Raw genomic sequence first — 17,315 nt, forward strand, 5'->3', positions numbered from 1 at the left:
AACTTGTAAATGTGTCCTCTGTATTTGATATAATCCATACACCATTTTTAGATCTGTAAAATTATTCAAAGCTTTATTTCTTTCCAAAGCACTTTCGGTACAGAGCACTGCATGAATGATGGGATGAGAGCTGCCTGCCTTTGTGAACGTACCAGTCAGTGTGGTGAAAGGAACCTCAAGGACAATGTGACATGGAACACAACATTTACTGGCACGTATTCAGGATGACCTGCCTGAGTCAGTGTGGCCCCACGGGCCCTAAGAACATTCACTTCTGCTCATGAGTAATGTCCCAACCCAAAAAACCTTTGTGCACCACACCCGGTCCAACACAGCCCTCTGGGTGAATCAGGAGATCTCCCCTGGGTTCTAACCACCAGGGGCTGAAAATACATCATAGGTTGAACCATGTTAGGTCAAAGACATAATAACAAACCCTATTTGGCCACAGAAATAAATTCTTTCTCATACATCATACTTCCTGGCTTACTACTCATCTTCAAAACTCTGAGACAGTTGCTTTCCCTGTCTGGGTTGGTAGAAGTCGAAAAATTCTACACTTATCTGTTTTACCTCCATGTCACACCAAATTAGTTCCAATGGCAGACAGATGACAAAATGGGTAAACTAATACTCCAAAAATCAAAAAGACAAAAGACACTGGAAAGTACCTGAAGTTCTACTGTGAACTGTAAGCCATTCCTGTAAATATTGCTTAATGGAGTCCATGCTCTACACTAAGTAATAATCGCTACCATGTGCTGTATATAGAGCACTTGAAAAGAACATAGATATTACAGAGGTTTTTTGTAGATGTGACAACTATATCAGGAAAGGACTGTTCAGTTTTTCTAAACTCTCTATGATTCTGCAGTTGTCATGGGAATGATCCAAGTAAGATGACAGATACTCCCCATATGATGGAGATCTGAAAACTTTTCTCCTCCAGATTTTTTGACAGCCAGAACTTTGTCTTCATGACAGTGGTGTCCTAGAGCTATTCTGAACCAAATGCTGCTGCCATGAGCACAGAAAATTAGTACCATACAAAACTGAGGTGGCTTTTGTGTCTGTAAAGATTTAAAAGGCCCCTGTGACAATCTCCAAAGAAGCAGTATGGGCTCGCCTTGTACCTGAGGAAGATGAAAATGACACCAATACAAAAAAAGAGGTAACAAGTACATACCTGGTAGAGAGATTTACGTCAGGTGTTCAGTCTCACGGATGAAGCGGCTCAGATTTTTGGGCATCATTATCTGTTCTGAAAAACCAGTCTCTTGAACAGTGAGTGAGCTCCTGCCTCACCATCTTCCACACCATGTAATATTGTCTGTACATATTTAAATTGTGTATTTTTAAGTCTCTGCAGATATCTCCCCTCTATTACAATAATTACGACAGGAAAACTGATGTGCTGTCATAACAGTAGTCATCCCACCCTTCAGGAACACACTGTCTAGGCTGTACCTCCATTAGGTGAAAAACAAACTTGTTTACATTCCATGCATCTGCTAAGAGAGGGAGGCTCAAATGAGGAAAACATCTGTGCTGAGAAAACATGCAAACAAATAATAGCTTTAAAAGATATTTTCTTAGTGAATAAGGTAAGTCACATAAAAAAGATACAGATAACCATATTTTTGGAGACTGAATCATTCTTATGAAGGGAAGAGCAAGCTAAAACCATGTAAGTGAGGAAATTATTTTGCACAGGTTTCTGGAAAAGTCTGAAAAAATCCTATTTTAAGCAGAGTGGTAACAAAGATGCTTAAAAATGAAACCATGCAAAATGATCTAGATGAAAATAACTCACTTGGTTCTAGTCAGATGTAAGTATTTTAGATTAGACTGAAGTTTTATTGCTGCCTCAGTGGGGGAAATCCCCATGCCTATAAAAAGCCCAAATGAAGTTCCAGTCTATTGCTCGTGGGACAAAAGTTATGTATATTTGAATAAACTAACACAGCTTTAACTAATATGTTTGTAAATCCTAATGCAACAACAGCCTGCTACTTCGACTGTATTACAAGAATAACAAAAACCAATAAATTCTTGCTCTCAGGACCCCACTCCCACCCTGTAATTAATTAACACCAAATTAAACTGGAAAGCGCTGAGATGACCTACCGAGCCACCTCAGGGCCCGGCCCTGCCCACAGCCCCCCACAGTGAGCACTAAGCTGGGCTCAGCTCCCACCTCAGCTGAGGAGGGATGCTTCTCCATCCCTCCAGCCCAGCGCCTGCCCTGCTCCTTCAGGACAACCTGGGTGGGGCATCCCGCAGCATCCCGGCGCCGGGTGAGATACTGGCAGGTGGAACTAATCCTCCATAATCACCTTACAAATACCAGTAGCTCTCTTCCAGAAAATCCAGGGCTGAGGAACCAAAACACGCAACTTGGTCAGACAGCACGGCCAGATATGAAAGAATCTTAAAAGGCAGACTGAACTCTGAAGAAAGCTGACCACAAGAACAGCACTGTACAGAAAAATGTTTATTGAGAGTGTTGTTGCCTGAGAATTGCTACCATTTCATCAGCAAAAGCAGTGGCAAAAGAAACATGTCATTATTGTCTTCCTGTCACAAAATCTGGTCCATATGTCAGCACTGGTCTCTCAGCTGGTTGCTCAGTTCCTGAAGTTCAGCAATCATGTTGTCCATGGCTGTCACCTCATCAGCTATCTCACTGTGAACCTCATTACTTGTTACATCTATGAAAAGTTGCTGCATGACAAAAAGAAATACTTATAAGTACTTCATAAATAAATACTTTTAAAATACACATACAGTTCCTCTATTTCAGTGTAGAGACAGAATACAGGAAGCTCATCACCCCTATACTGTGTTTCATATTTTTGCTAACTATGATGGCATCTCTCTCTAATAAAAGCCCATTTTGTGGCTAATTAACAGAAGGTGCACACACACACACACACACACACACACATATAGACACTTACAGAGACCTGAAAGCTGTGCCACACATACTAATATTTTGCCCAAGAGGAAGAATCCTCCTGTGGACACTGGGTTTCTGTTCTGACCTGACTGCCTGTGCTGACTCCTGATTCCATTGACAGTGAAGGACTTTTTTAATGAAACTCAAAACATGCTGTCACTGCAGTTTACAAGCCCACCTCTGATAAATTAGTTGTGAACTTTAATGACCATTTTCCCTAGTGTCATATTCTGTAGCATAATTCTCTCCAAACTCTCAAACAAATACTTTTTCACATTTGATGTCCAGACATGCATGGACAGAGACATTCACCCGCGTGTAATTAAGTTATGAAAGAGAAAACAAAACACTACAGAATAATAAAAATAGATTGTTCTTGAAGACAAAAAAAAAAAAGCAGCTAACTTGTGAGCAATCATAATCTTCATCTATTCACAGGGAAAGCAAGGGAGAGGACTGTTACACGGCTGGCCTAAAGCCTCGAGACATGCAAGCTCTGATGGGAGCTTTGTTCATGCTGCACCTGAATATGTTGCTATTGCAAGATCAAGACCTGTCATTTGACTGGAATAATATTGAGGCTGCATGAGGTACCACTCCACAAAAACAAGGGGAAGGGATGACACCCAAACATATGTTTTCCCTTTATTATGTAAAGAGAGAGTGATTCACACTTCATTTGACACAAACACAAAGCCTACATTTAGAGACAAAAACAAACCAAGAAAACAAAAGTTGCTCTGGAGTACATCTGTACATCATTATATCATCAAAGCATGATGGGACAATAAAGATACGTATATAAACAAAAATGTTCTAAAAAGGCTTGAACCAAGGTTTTCAATGCGCCCCCTAACAGTGTTGTCACCGAAAAAAGGAACATCTTACATAAAACCAGGAACATGTTCGTGCTACAACTACAGAAACTTCTCTAACTTTCAGCCCCAAAACCTCACTGGGAATGTGATAGAAAAGTTTGGTTCTTTCTAGCTAAGACAGCTAAATAAATCAGGATAATACAGCTCAAATGTCAGAGATGGAGATCCCAGGAAAGACAAGAAGTCTGAGAAGCAACATTTTTTCACCTGTTAAAAAAACTACTGACTTGTTCCAACTGCATGCAATGACTACAACATTTTGGAATTTTACCTTTTAAAAATCACTTTCACTGTTCTTTTATTCCTTCAGAAATCTTAACTAGTGAGTCTGCTCTTAGCCCATTTTTAAAGTGCTTTTCTCTATTGAATGAAAAAATGAAAAAAAATCCCACGCTCACATTGACTCACAGGGCAGCAAAAGGAGATGCTGCAGTCAAGCTCGAACAGGTGTAAACAGTGATAAACTGTTTGTTCATTGGAACTGACAGAAGATGACTGAGTTTTTAAACTACAATACACTTTGAAAATTCAATATGGGTTCAAATTAAAAATAAGATGGCATCTTGGAAAGGATACAAAAACAGTGAGGTCACATACACAACTTAACCTCTAACATGTCAGTTTTCTCAGAAGTACCATAAAACTTATAGGCAGCACTATCTGCCAATAGTATAGATGTTCTTTTTATTAGTGCCTTGAGAAATTAAGAATACAATTTACCAGACTCATGCATCTTTCAGATATCGCATGATCTTCCATAATATAAACTATTTGTACTTGCATTCTTATTCATTATTTAAAAAAAAAGGAAAGGAAAAAACCTCAAAATACATTTTATGAGTCACAACAAAACAAATGTTGTGGCTTTTTTCAACACATTCCAAAGTCTTACCTATGCCAGTATCTAAAAGCAGAGTAACAAATTCAGCTTGTGTCCACTTACGCAACTTTCTTAGGCTTTTATCCTCAAAATTAAAGGACTTAAAAAAGAGTGAGCCAAGTTTAGCATACTGATGATTAATCAACACTTTGTAACACAAGCACATGTTATAAAACTTATGCTCTATAATTCACAATTGCTAACCCCCTTCCACAGGGAGGAAAAATCCCTCTTTAAGACATGAAGTGTATTTTAAATGAAAACAGATAATTCAAACATGATGACAACTTTCAAGTAATTAATATCTAAATTGGTAGGATATCCCTGAAAACCAGATTAAAAATGAGTTCTATCTTTTAGTACATAAATCTTTTTAAAACACTTCAAGTGACACAAAGTAGTCCTGACACATTTTGATTCTCTCTGCAGGTTTAGATCCCTTCTTTCTGAGACTGCCCTGTCTCTCCCATGACTGCTCACATAAAAAGTAGGTCTTTGAAATGACTGATTTCTTTCAAATGCTCAGTTCAGTTTACCCAACATGTTAAGCACTATTCTAACTTAGTCTAAAATGTCAATGCTGCTTCTTAAACTAGTTTATTTCAGTCAAAGCCTAGCAGAAAGAAGTGAAATAAAAGTTTACTTAAAACTGGAATCCTTAATAGCATAGAGATGAATATCCACCTGATGATGCACTGAGACAGGCATATCTGATCTATAATTGATTCAACACATAGAAATGATTTCTGGCGACAGAACAAAGATTCCTAGCTTTCAAACAAAAATTCCTACCTTTCAAACATTCCTACCTTTGCTTTGGATGACAAGCCACGTAAGTTGAGCCGAGCTGAAGAAAGTATCTGCAAAGCTTCCTGATGATTAGATTTGTTCTTACTGCATTTTATAGCCACTAGAATCAAAATACAGAAGGACCCCAAAACAAAAAATCATTATCACTCTAGCAATAATCTTTAAACAAAAACATTTAAAGATCTGGGTAACTTCCATAGGCAATTTTTAAATGTAATATACCCAAAAAGAAACATGAAGAAAAAAAGTGCCAAGTAATATTAAGAAGATAACTCTGAACTCAAAAGGTATATGTATCTTCCTTAAACATAAATATCACAGAACAGTGAATAATCTTACCAAATTCATCCATCTCCTGACTAGCACATTCAATCAAACAACTTATGTGAATATCTGAGGACTGAGATGAACTGCATTTTCGCTTGCATTATGAAGTTGCTAGATCATTAAATTAATTGATTCCATGTTTACCAGCCCTATGTTTACTGACTCACCCTACACAATTTCTGCCTCATTCCAAGTATATTTTTGTCTGCACTATCAGGATGATACTCTCAGTTATAGGACTTCCAATAGTAGGAATAAATATAATGGGTAAAGGAAAATATTATTTTGCCACTAAGCTTAATAAATATTTGTTACACTATTCATAAATAATAAAATTTCTTTTCAGGTGAGCATACCATGTGCAATCTCTATGGCTCCTTTTACCACTTCCTTAAAAGAAGAAACATCTTTCTCCCAATCACTTGATTGAACTTCACATTTATGTGCTTTGGTGAGACACTGCAGTGACTGCAAGGAGGAAAAAAAAAAATCAACATGTGAGAAAACAAACTAGGAGACTACTTTAGTTTTAAGTATCTATGAAACTAACAGTCAACCTGGAAAATGAATATATCTTTACTATGCTTGATTTCCTGCGAGTTGGAGTACTGTCCTCTGCAACAGTAAGCGCCAGATGTAACACAGATGTTCTTCCCCAATATTGCATCTCAAGTGTGAGAGGCATATAAAGCAACGTGTCTAATTTTTATCTTTTAAAAATCTGTCTAGACTGATGGATGTGACCCATGTTTGCCAACTCAGCATAATGAAATGCACATGAAAAACAGAAAAATACTTGCATTCACACTTCGAATAGCAAATAATCTGTACCTAAAAAAATTGTAACTGAATACATCAAAGGTTTCTTCCTGTATATGTATTCTTGGCAAATAATATATTTTACAGATGCAGCTATTAGCTGCCTAACTGCTCTGGTTCTCAGTGTGAACAGGAAAAATAAATGTAAACAATAGGGAAGGAGGGTCCCACTAAGTTAAAAAAAAAAAAAAGAAAAACTTAAGCAGAAGAAATTAATTTTTTGAGTTTTGTTTTCTTTCTATAGCATCACAAAGATGAAACAAATACATACCAAAAGTTACATGCATGGCTTGGTTCGATGAAAACTCTCCAGTTATCTTTTTAAAGAGTTTAAATATCATATAAAAGAATAAAAATTTTCAGTGTGATACATACACATGAACACAATAAAGACTTCTGAATTTGGGGGGTGTCACCCCAGAAGCTTCTACCCTCTCTCTCCCACTGGAGTTTCAATCACTATGGCACAGGTGACTGAACTGCTCATGCTTTTGTAAATTGCAGTAAAGGGATATTAACCAGAGTGAATTATATTTTTTCATAACAACCTAGGTTATAACTGGTAGTAGTTCTGGCGGCAGAGGCAAGAACTTCCAAGAGAAGGAACAGCAGTTTTTACAGCAGTCTGATTTCAGTCTGCACATGTCTGAGTCAGGGCAGCAAATCAGGGGGGTTTTGCTGACAGATGTCAGGGAGGGGAAAGAATTCAAAGTCTTATGGGTTGTTTGTTTCCACTTCTGGAACCTGGATTTATCCTGAAAGGAAACAGTATGAGCTGGGGAAACTTCAAGGAACAGAGGGGTTTCATAGCCTTGGTATGGATCAGCAGGAAACCTGTAGGTTGGAAAGATTCCTTGGTGGGAAAGGTGTGGACTGGACTGCATTCAGCATAGGGAAGAAAGAAGTACTGAATGAGGTAGCAGTTCAGATACACTGAAGCATGAGGGTAAATATGTGCTAAGGTAAAGAAAAAAAAATAAAACCCTCACAAACTCAACGCTTCAGTAGCTTTACATTCCTAACTTGTAAACCTTGTCTGATTCAATTTACAAAGCAGCGTTGCAAATTGTAAATGTAGTCTAGTGATTCATGTGGCATCAGATATAGCAGTAGAGCAGAAAATTAAAAAAAAAAAAAAAAGGCAAACCAACAACCAAACCACCCTTTACAATAGCCAGAAATACAAGATTGTTCTTTCGAATGCAATGTTAGGCACTAAATTGGTTAAATATAATTAAACCTGCATTATACAAGGCGCAGAATAGAAGGGTATGGAGCAAAGGTCAAAACCCCACATTTGTAAGGAGGTACGTGACACTGTTAAAGATCTCTTCCCATCTCTTTGTCCTATGATGCCAAAATATAATAAATAAGGACCTCTCAGAATTCATTGAATTTTTGCACTATAAATGTGGGTGGAAAACTGCAACTCTCCATCTAGAATTTTTCTATAGACAGCTATCTTCACTGAATATCTGACTGACACGTGATGGTGCCTATGGCACTGAAGCAAACAAATACTGGTTTTATAATGTGGTATCAGAAATTAGTGATTATTTAGTGTTTTGGAAATGAATTTTTACACTGTAAATTAATGTATACTGTGGCTGTAGGCAGTTTTGCTCTCTCATGATCTGTATCTATGGTTCTGTCACACCAGAATACTTAGATACACACGTAAGCATAGCTTAAGTATTTATAAACATCATTCCGTCTTGCAGGGATTGACAGTGAGCATGTTCCACAACCAGTCTGATTAGGAAACACAGTTTAAGTCCTGTCTACTCTACAAATTGAAACCACGTTTTTAACTGGGATAGTAAAAAGTACTGTGATGTAACCAGATTCTGAAATGATTACATTTACAGTATAGACAGGGCCTCTGCTACTTTGCATGTCTGAGTAAGAATTTGAGGATATATTACAGGATATTGCAGTGTCTGTATTTCTGAATTCTAAGAAGGCCAAATCCCTTTTACTTCAGCTGTAAAGAAAAAGAGGGAAGGAAAAAACATAAGAATTGGAGATGTAACAGACAGTAGCAATGACAAAACAAGACTTTTGACAGGGCAAAGCACAAAGAGACAATGAGCAAGGCCCATATATAAGTTTAAGCCCAGACTCATACAATTTGTAGGCCCAACCATCCTCCTAATATGCCTGATATCAAGCAACGAGCAATTCTCTGGACAGACATTTTTGCCTACGCCAAAGGCATACCCTGCTTAGGGCACACATACTGAATGCCAACCCTGTGTATTTTCAGCTTCAGTGAAGATCTGATAACCCATAAGTATTTTTGGAGTGTGCAAGGCTATTTGAATTTTGGAAATTTAATATCAAATGCAAAGCACACTCCAGCATACAACAAACTATGCACTCGTAGCAGTGCAGAGTGGTTATTTTGGAAATGCAATCAATTTGACTCCTTGGAAGCGATAAGGACAAGAGATAGCAAAACCAGCATCAGGTAGAGAGAAACTAATGGTTCAACAGAATGAATACTATTATTTAATTCCATTTTCAGCTAATTACGGCCAAAACATTTTTTAATCTGGGAACTCTAACTGTGGTACGGACTATTTTAAATGCATTTTCCCTTAGTGATTGCAAAGTAGAATACAGATGGCTTATGCTGATGCTGGCTCATGCTTTTAAGACCCTTTCTTTTTTTTTTTTCAGAAGCTGCAATATCTTGTCTCCAGAATCAAAGACTCCAATTATTAAAAAAAAACCCCACACCACCATTAGATTACAGACATTAAATTGCTGCCAAGAAGTTTCAGAATACAAATCCAGGACAATGCACATATGCTATGATAGGATGCTTCAAAATGAAACACCGGTAATAGAAAAGAGATTTTTTTTTTTTAATGCACATAGACTGATGTAAAACATCTTGCTCCTGTTGTAACAATAATGTGTGCTGCAGGAACACGAAAAGCAGAAAATGAGCTTATAAAAACACTAAAGCAAAATACGTCTGGAACAAGAGCATGTTTTACTATAGCAAGCACTATAGTTTGTTAGGAAACAGAAGGTTTCTATCAGAAGTGTAAAAAGGTATATACCTCTCAACACACTTACCTTTTCAATATCTTCTCCATTATCATTCTCTCCATTTCCATAAAGTTGGGCATAAAGTCTCCAGATGGCCCCATCATTTGTCACTCGTGAAGTGACTCTGCCCAAGAGCTCTTGCAATTTCCCCTTCAATCCACTTGCTGCATCTCCAGCACGATCTGCCATACCATCCACTACTGCTCTGACCAGAATAGCCAGCACCTTAAAAAAAGCAGTAGGAGAAAGTTTTTATTTTAACTCAAATCAACATCAATATAATGGCATATTTGGTCCCTCTTAATGGTTCAGTAAAATACAAATATAGTACCATATGACAAGTAGGGAATTTACTTAGAAATACATTACTAGGGGAATAATTCAACTGATTAAAAACCTCATCTACAAGATTCTAAGTTGGTGAATATAAAGAGGTCAAAGACCTAAGGCTGAAATTTGGGTTACCTGAACAGGCTTGTGTGACAAGTAATGGTATAGGAAATTATGGCAGCATCCAAGAGATAGTTTCATCTCATAATACAGTTCTAAAAAGATCAGTAAAGAGGCTGAACCAAATTGGAATGGAACCATCCATTCAGGTAATGGAAGACACTGTTGCTTACAGGACCTCTATTTAACTACCTGCAGAAAGTGAAAGATGTACAGCGGGTAAGATGGAAACTGAAAAGTAACTGAGCATCACCTTGGGAACCCCTGTTTATAATGCACTTCTGGTAAATTACTAGTGAAGTCAGTTCTATCAAACTCTTTTACAAGTACTCATTAATGGCCACCTTTTCTGAGTCACAGGCTTGAGAATGTGGGATCTTACCCATGGAAATGCTGAGTATGTGCAGCTGCTGGTAAACTCAATGGGAGCTTGGGTTTACCTGTATGAAATGCTACATAATACCAGGTGTCCCTGAAAAAATTGTGAGGCTTTATGTCCCAAACTGGACACTGAAAATTAGAAAACAGTTTCGCTTTGCCTCAGTTCCTTCTTAATAAAATGAGAAACTGCACATGTAAATTAAGACAGTAGATCATATGGTAAATTAGAAGGGAACAAACCCCAGAAAAGCTGTGGTTTATTAAGTGAGTAGTACCCCTTCTGTGCACTGCATGAGACACAGAGACTGGGGAAGAAATAAGGATAAAAATGAAATAGAAGTCTCAAGAGGCCTGCATTGAAGATAGGCCAGTAAAAGTCGCACAAACATCTTCATAATGGTACTTCCTAACTTGTGAGTCTGTCATTTGGCAACTTTAAAGCTTCAACATTTTTGTCCACTAATAATACTTACAATGAAATCACATTCATAGCAATATTAATATCAAGATAGTAATAAAATGAATTTCAAAGATAACCTGTGATTAGCCACAAACCACAGAAATATACCACTGCTCTAGCAAAAGTAGGATGGGGTGCATCCTCACACATCAAGATGCAATTCACTGGCAGAAAGTAATGTAAACATTATGAGAATATCCAAGTATTTGGCACTTAAAATAAAAACATGCGAAGTTTAGCATTTGTGATATGTCATTTTCCTAAAACAACTTTTCTTCTAGAGAATGACTGAATTAAAATGCATCACAAAAAAAAAAAGTTTTATCAGATATAGGAAATCTCTGACAGAACAACCCAAATCAATCAAAATGGCAGAAACTGTTATTAAATACATACATGCAATAGAAAAAGTGAAAATAATTATACATCTACCTTTTAACAGATGATACAATATCATATTAGCATCTGTACATCAGCTAAAGACTCCCTTTTCCCTGCCAAAACCATAACAGTAGCTTATAGCCTTTATAAAGTTATATGACAAAGTGGCTGTTCTTTCTTTTATTTTCAAGTGCTCTTATGAGTCACCTTAGATAACAGAAAATATGATCAACTATTAATAGTCCCAAGTTCTGAAAATCATATTATATTCATCATTTGGAATATGAGGGGCCAAATCCCGTTATTAAAATGAATCAGATCTTCTATAATGATTTGCTAGCAAAACACCAACAAGTGTTGATATTTCCATTACTACAGTGTTGTAATAAAAAAAACCAACAACATAAGAGGTGTAAGAAGACACATTCAACTGTGTTCTCTTTTGACAAGGGTCAAGAAGTGTTCCTGAGGATTCATACATAGATGTATGACTTGTCAGTTTAACAAAATTTTTACTCAAGGTCAAAGAAGTTACTTCACATAAATATTATGTATAGTCATCAAAAGTTTTAGAGCCAATGATATTTTGTTTGCAGATGAAGAAAAAAATGTCCTTAGTCAGTAGGATTTAGCAACTGAAAAATGATCCATATTCTCATCGAGTTCTGACTTTGCTTACACTTTCATCGTAACAATCCATCTCTTTTTTCATGTAAGCTTTAGCATGACAGCACTGAAAATGAAACTAGGGTCAAAACCCAGATTAAAGGGCCCATTAAACAGTAATGAATCATTAATGCTCGGTTGTGCCCAGTTGTTAAATGAAGTTATTTCAAACTGCAAGTGAATTGTGCTAATCATGGAAAAGTATTTAGCACTGCAGCAGAGCTTTCCATTTTAGATGGTTGTCCTAAGTGTTAAAATTTGTATCTTTGAGAAATTTCAAACTGCCATACATAATAAACTCCTAAAGCAATGCTGTTACCCAGGATCCCAACAGGTAATAGAGCTTTTTTTTTGTTTCTTCATTTGGGTTTTTTCATGTCTCTTTTAATGAACTGGGTTTCATATGACCACTGAGCAGAGTTTGTGTTTGTTGACATCACACTATCTGCATTCTTCCTTCTCCTTTCCTTTTGTATATAATGTGTGTTCATTAAACACTGAACAAAAGACACCATGAGACAAAACCTTCGAAACAAACCAAATAGTTTATAAATGCTGTGATTGTCATCAGTTAATCTCATTTCACAATTGTTCTCCAAACAACTCCTTTCACATAAAAATTCTCTTGGTCAAATCATTTTTAGAAGCTTCCCTAATACTAATCAAACTTGACAGTGCTCAAGAAATAAGAAAACCCTCAGATACCAGATCCAAACAACAAATTTGCAGTCTATGAACCTTCCCTGCATCCCTTCCAAATGAAAGGTTTTATAATAAAGATAATTGTCATTAGTGAGCTACTTAAAAGAAACAGAGCTCCAGAAATTATTAATTCCTACCCTCATTTTTTCAAAATCCCTTTGGAACACATCCTTGTGGCCTTTTGTTAGAAACAGTTTGGTAATACAAACCATTGAAATAAGGATGCTACTTAATGGAGAGCTTAAGAGAAAAACTTTGCTAGAATCTCAATAACACAGAATCGCAAGGTAGAACCCTTTGTCCATATTTTTGCATTCGTATTCTTTGACAGCACGTAATGAAGATTTGGTTTCTTAAGCAGTGCATCAACACAGCTTTTCCACCCACAAAATAGTGTTGTTATTCACCAAACTGCAACTTTCCAAGTAAAAAAGGTTGATTGCCTCCAAAGCATGCATGTGATTGAAAGTAGTATGATGAGCAGTTGCAGAAATGTTTCAGGTATATTTACTAGCTCATACTAATAATTCAGAGACTAAATTGGTGATTACAAGAAGTAAGGCTTTTTCTTTGGGTACTTTTGAGTGACTGCTCTACCAGTGAAAACTACAGATAATTCAGTGAGCCTTTGTATTTTATTACATAACATGTTATATTAAAAGTTTTCCAGGTATATTTCTCAGGAGGTTCATGAACATTAAAAGAAACACAGAAACATGAAGAGTTTTAAGAACCAGTAAGGAGGGAAGGTAAGAAAGCATGCTTTTAACATTTATGTGGAATGCTAGGAAATTAAAACACTTGAAACTATGTTCTTTGCTGTAATCTTTTATTGTATTGTTGCTTCTTTATATATAAAGAGTCCTTTAGCCTTTCTGTGTTCAATTCTGCCTGCAGAATCTGTACATACATATCTTCGAGCCTCATGACATCATGATCTCAGAACCTTTGCCACAAGGATGACATTGTTAAATAACTAGAATAGCTTAGAAGCAAAATTTCCCAAATCTTCTGTACTCAGAAGAGTGTCACAAAAGACACCAATGGCCTAACAGAAATTCCAGATGAAGATCTGAATGTTTTACTGTTATTAGAAGAAATTAGCGATTTAAAAATATGACTTCATACTATTCTGAAATAAAATAGTCTGATGTAACTACAGAAATCAGACATTTCAAATTATATATTCAATTGCATTCTTGTAATTGATGCATTCAGTCTCACAAGAGGTATTCTGCAACACTGATTATGCTAAAAGCAATTGGTCATTGGCTTTCTGTTATCACAAAGAACTGGAATTGATAACAACTTGTTTCTTCCAGTCTTGTGGATATTTTTTTTTTTTAATTCCTACCTTCTTTCTCACCACCACGTCATCTAGCTTAGTAGTCTATCAATTAAAATCTACAATGACTACAAATACTAAATATAACCTGAGAGAAGGTTTGCTGCATGGAAACAAAGGTGTATGTTTCCATTTACTCATGTTTATGATTTTACATTGTTAAAATACAATTGCACAAGGCAGTTATACAGATCATCTCTATTTAAAACAGTCCAGTTGGCAAACTGGAGAAGTTCAGCAATTAATTGTGAGCTCTGTAAACAATCTCAGCATAAGCTTTTATTTTTATATGCTTTTTTGTTTTGCCATGGAAATACTCTTCTCTTCCTTGTAAGAAAATTGATTAAAGTCTTTCTGAAATTCTTTAATGAGGCTCTGAGGTTTTTCTTGGCTAAATAGTAAAATCCTTCTAATTGAGGAAACTGTATTACAAATTACAATGAAACCCATAAAACACTTCACGTATCAGAAGTCAAAGTTAAAATTAGGATGAAAAAAAATTTAGGGAAGAGTATTTAGAGAAGAAATTTAGAGAAGAATATGCTTCTGTAAAAATTATAAAAGTTGAATGAGAACAAGATGAAAAACGAGTTATACAACAAAAATAGAAATTTAGTGCAATGTCCCAAAATATTTTAACAAAATATACTACACAGAATTTGATGAATAACAGTAATAGGAGTCTGTATCATCTCAAAATATTTAAAATGGGCAAATACATGTAGAAGGTTCTATTCCTAGTCAGTTGTCAATCTGTTTAAAATAATACAGTAGACCACCCCTAGAAATGCTATTTAAACTAACAATTGAGAAAAAAAGTCATTGAAAAAAGCCAACCATCTACAAGATGTTCCATGAGAGGCCCTACCAGTACTACAGTACTGTAGCTGTAAAACACATTAATCTTTAGCACATAAAGACTATTTTCCATAGACATTTTTTAGTGCAAAGAGAGTTTAAGACCTTGTAATATTAGGTATATCAAACCTAAAAGATTTTATTAGGATAGAATGTTATCCTTGCATGACTGGCTTTACAGTAGTAAGTATTGCAGTCACGTACAACTTGTTATTAAAAAGTAATTTGAAAAAAGTGTTTAACATCTCTGCCCCCCCATGACCAAGCAAAATGTTTCCACAGTCATAACTAATTCTGTTTTCTCTACTCATCACTGGACTCAAATTCACAAGATCCAGGAAAGCGATTTTTTATGGGACAAAACCCAAAACATACTCCCGGGTTCCATGACCAGCAGCAGCTGTTTCCTCTTACCTTGGTACTACACACAATCTGCCTAAGAACTTGTAAGCTTTTCAACCAGATGCATTAATTTTGCAAGGGATTTTGGAGGTGTTTCACTGCTATGCTTAAGAGATTCTTTGGCTTGCCTTTCAGATTCACCTTGCTGTTTTCACTGAGTGTACAGAACTCTCCTGGGATCAGAACCTGGTTTCAGGCAAGGTAACATCTCAGCTGAAGCTGTTGAAGTAGGTTCTCTGGATTTTGTCAAGACCATACATTTACAAAGACAAAAGTTAACTGAACTTCACTGAACTACAGTGAAAGATGAGCAAAATACCTCTTTTATTTTTCTTTGTTCTGATTATTAAGAATCAAGGTTACAACTTTAATGCCTTCAATTTACTTTCAAAGGCTCATTTGTGGAATTTTCAAACACATGGAAAAAGATTATCTTTCTTTAAACTAAATAATTTATATTATTTCTGATACTGAGACATGTGGAAACAATATGGAAAGAGGGGTTTATGCATAGTGTTTCATATAAAAATAGATCTTAAAACTGCAAGGCTCATGTTTGTCCTTTGATGAAGTCTGCAATCTGCAATCCGGATGCAAAGGTTTTTGGTTTTGTCCACTTTTATTTTAAACATTTATTCTTACAGTAGAAATCTCCAAAAATTAAATCACTTGCCTACATAGCTTCACTGGTATGCATACTGTCATTACTGATAGCACTATCAGTAGCTATCAGCAATCTCTCTCTGCCTCAGAAGAAAAATTAATGAACATACAGGATGACTAAATATGAAAACTTCCTGACCTGTGTATCCTTGTACTTTTCTCTTAAGTCCATCAGCCGGTGATAAGCTTTAATTGCCTCTGAAAACTCTCCAACGTCTGTACTGGTGAGAAGATAGTTCTCCCATATTTGCCAGTGCTCATAGTTGCACTTGAGAGCTTCTTGCAGGGTTCGAAATGCTTTGATCCTAATCAATAATAAAAACAGAATAGAAATTAAGATTCTGTATTAAATTTTGATCACAGAAGATTTCTAGACTACAATCAGTTGGCATTGTATCACTAAAAAGCTGCTTATTTAAAAAAATACATTTAGAAAACAGTTCAATGTAAAAACTATTGTTCATCATTTACAATATTGATAATCCCTTAATCTCTTTTGCAAACTACTTTCTATCAGTTCATTCAAAACAGTACACTGTAGTCTGAACCAGGTAATTTTTGTTAGCTCTCATAATTATTTTTTGACAAAAATTCATCATAATTGTGCCCCCTATGTCAATATTTTCCTTTCTGAATTTTTAACTGGAATCATGAGGAAACAATCTTACTCATGCTGCAGTTGTAACACACACTGAAAAACAGAGTTCATAGCAGATGCAGAATGATACCAACTTATTTCATCACACAGAAGAAGGTGACTTAAGAGCTTTTTGTGATTTATTTTAAACATTTGCACATGGTAAACATGCATGTCCATTGCACAAAAGCTGAGCATGTTTAACTGTTTTTTTGCCTTAGGTCAGCTGGAAGGTTTACTTACACTCTCTGTTCCCTGATGCTGCATTGCTCAGTACAAATGTGTCAGAGCAGCTCAAACACTATTTATTAGGGGTCCTTCTCCTAAGGTGCTGCCCAGGAGCAGGAGAAGGCTTTATGGAATAAAGGTGGACAGCACAAATCCTATAAAATCACTATCAAGTTACAAAGCATCTGTGTTTTTTCATATGGATCCCCTGCAGGCAACTCTTGACCACTCCCTTACCAAAAGAGCGAAGTAATGGCATTCTCTGGTAAGGAACATGCCACCTGAAGTATATGGTGGTAAGGTCTGTGTCCTTACTGTTTAAAGCTTTAAAATCACTGCCAAAAGTTGCAATAAATTTGAAACTTTAAAAAAAGCTTTGCTGAAGAATTGCAATGATATGGTTCTTTCT

The 17,315-nt window shown here is 36.2% G+C and overlaps 1 protein-coding gene across 1 annotated transcript in view; it reads right to left on the reverse strand.

Moving 5' to 3' along the window:
* Positions 1-2,479: 2,479 nt before the first annotated feature.
* The window catches only part of TTC27 (tetratricopeptide repeat domain 27), a 116,447-nt gene continuing 101,611 nt past the window's right edge, over positions 2,480-17,315 (reverse strand). The window contains exons 16-20 of the mRNA XM_050315903.1: positions 16,181-16,346; positions 9,761-9,958; positions 6,211-6,322; positions 5,527-5,627; positions 2,480-2,724 (exon numbers count right to left, since the gene is read on the reverse strand). Of these exons, the coding sequence (XP_050171860.1) occupies positions 2,602-2,724; positions 5,527-5,627; positions 6,211-6,322; positions 9,761-9,958; positions 16,181-16,346 (700 nt within the window). The 3' untranslated portion in view covers positions 2,480-2,601. The remainder of the gene's footprint in view (positions 2,725-5,526; positions 5,628-6,210; positions 6,323-9,760; positions 9,959-16,180; positions 16,347-17,315) is intronic.

The sequence above is a fragment of the Myiozetetes cayanensis genome, unplaced genomic scaffold, assembly GCF_022539395.1.
Source record: "Myiozetetes cayanensis isolate MyiCay16 unplaced genomic scaffold, myiCay2020 scf2-11, whole genome shotgun sequence".
NCBI classification, from domain to species: Eukaryota; Metazoa; Chordata; class Aves; order Passeriformes; family Tyrannidae; genus Myiozetetes; species Myiozetetes cayanensis.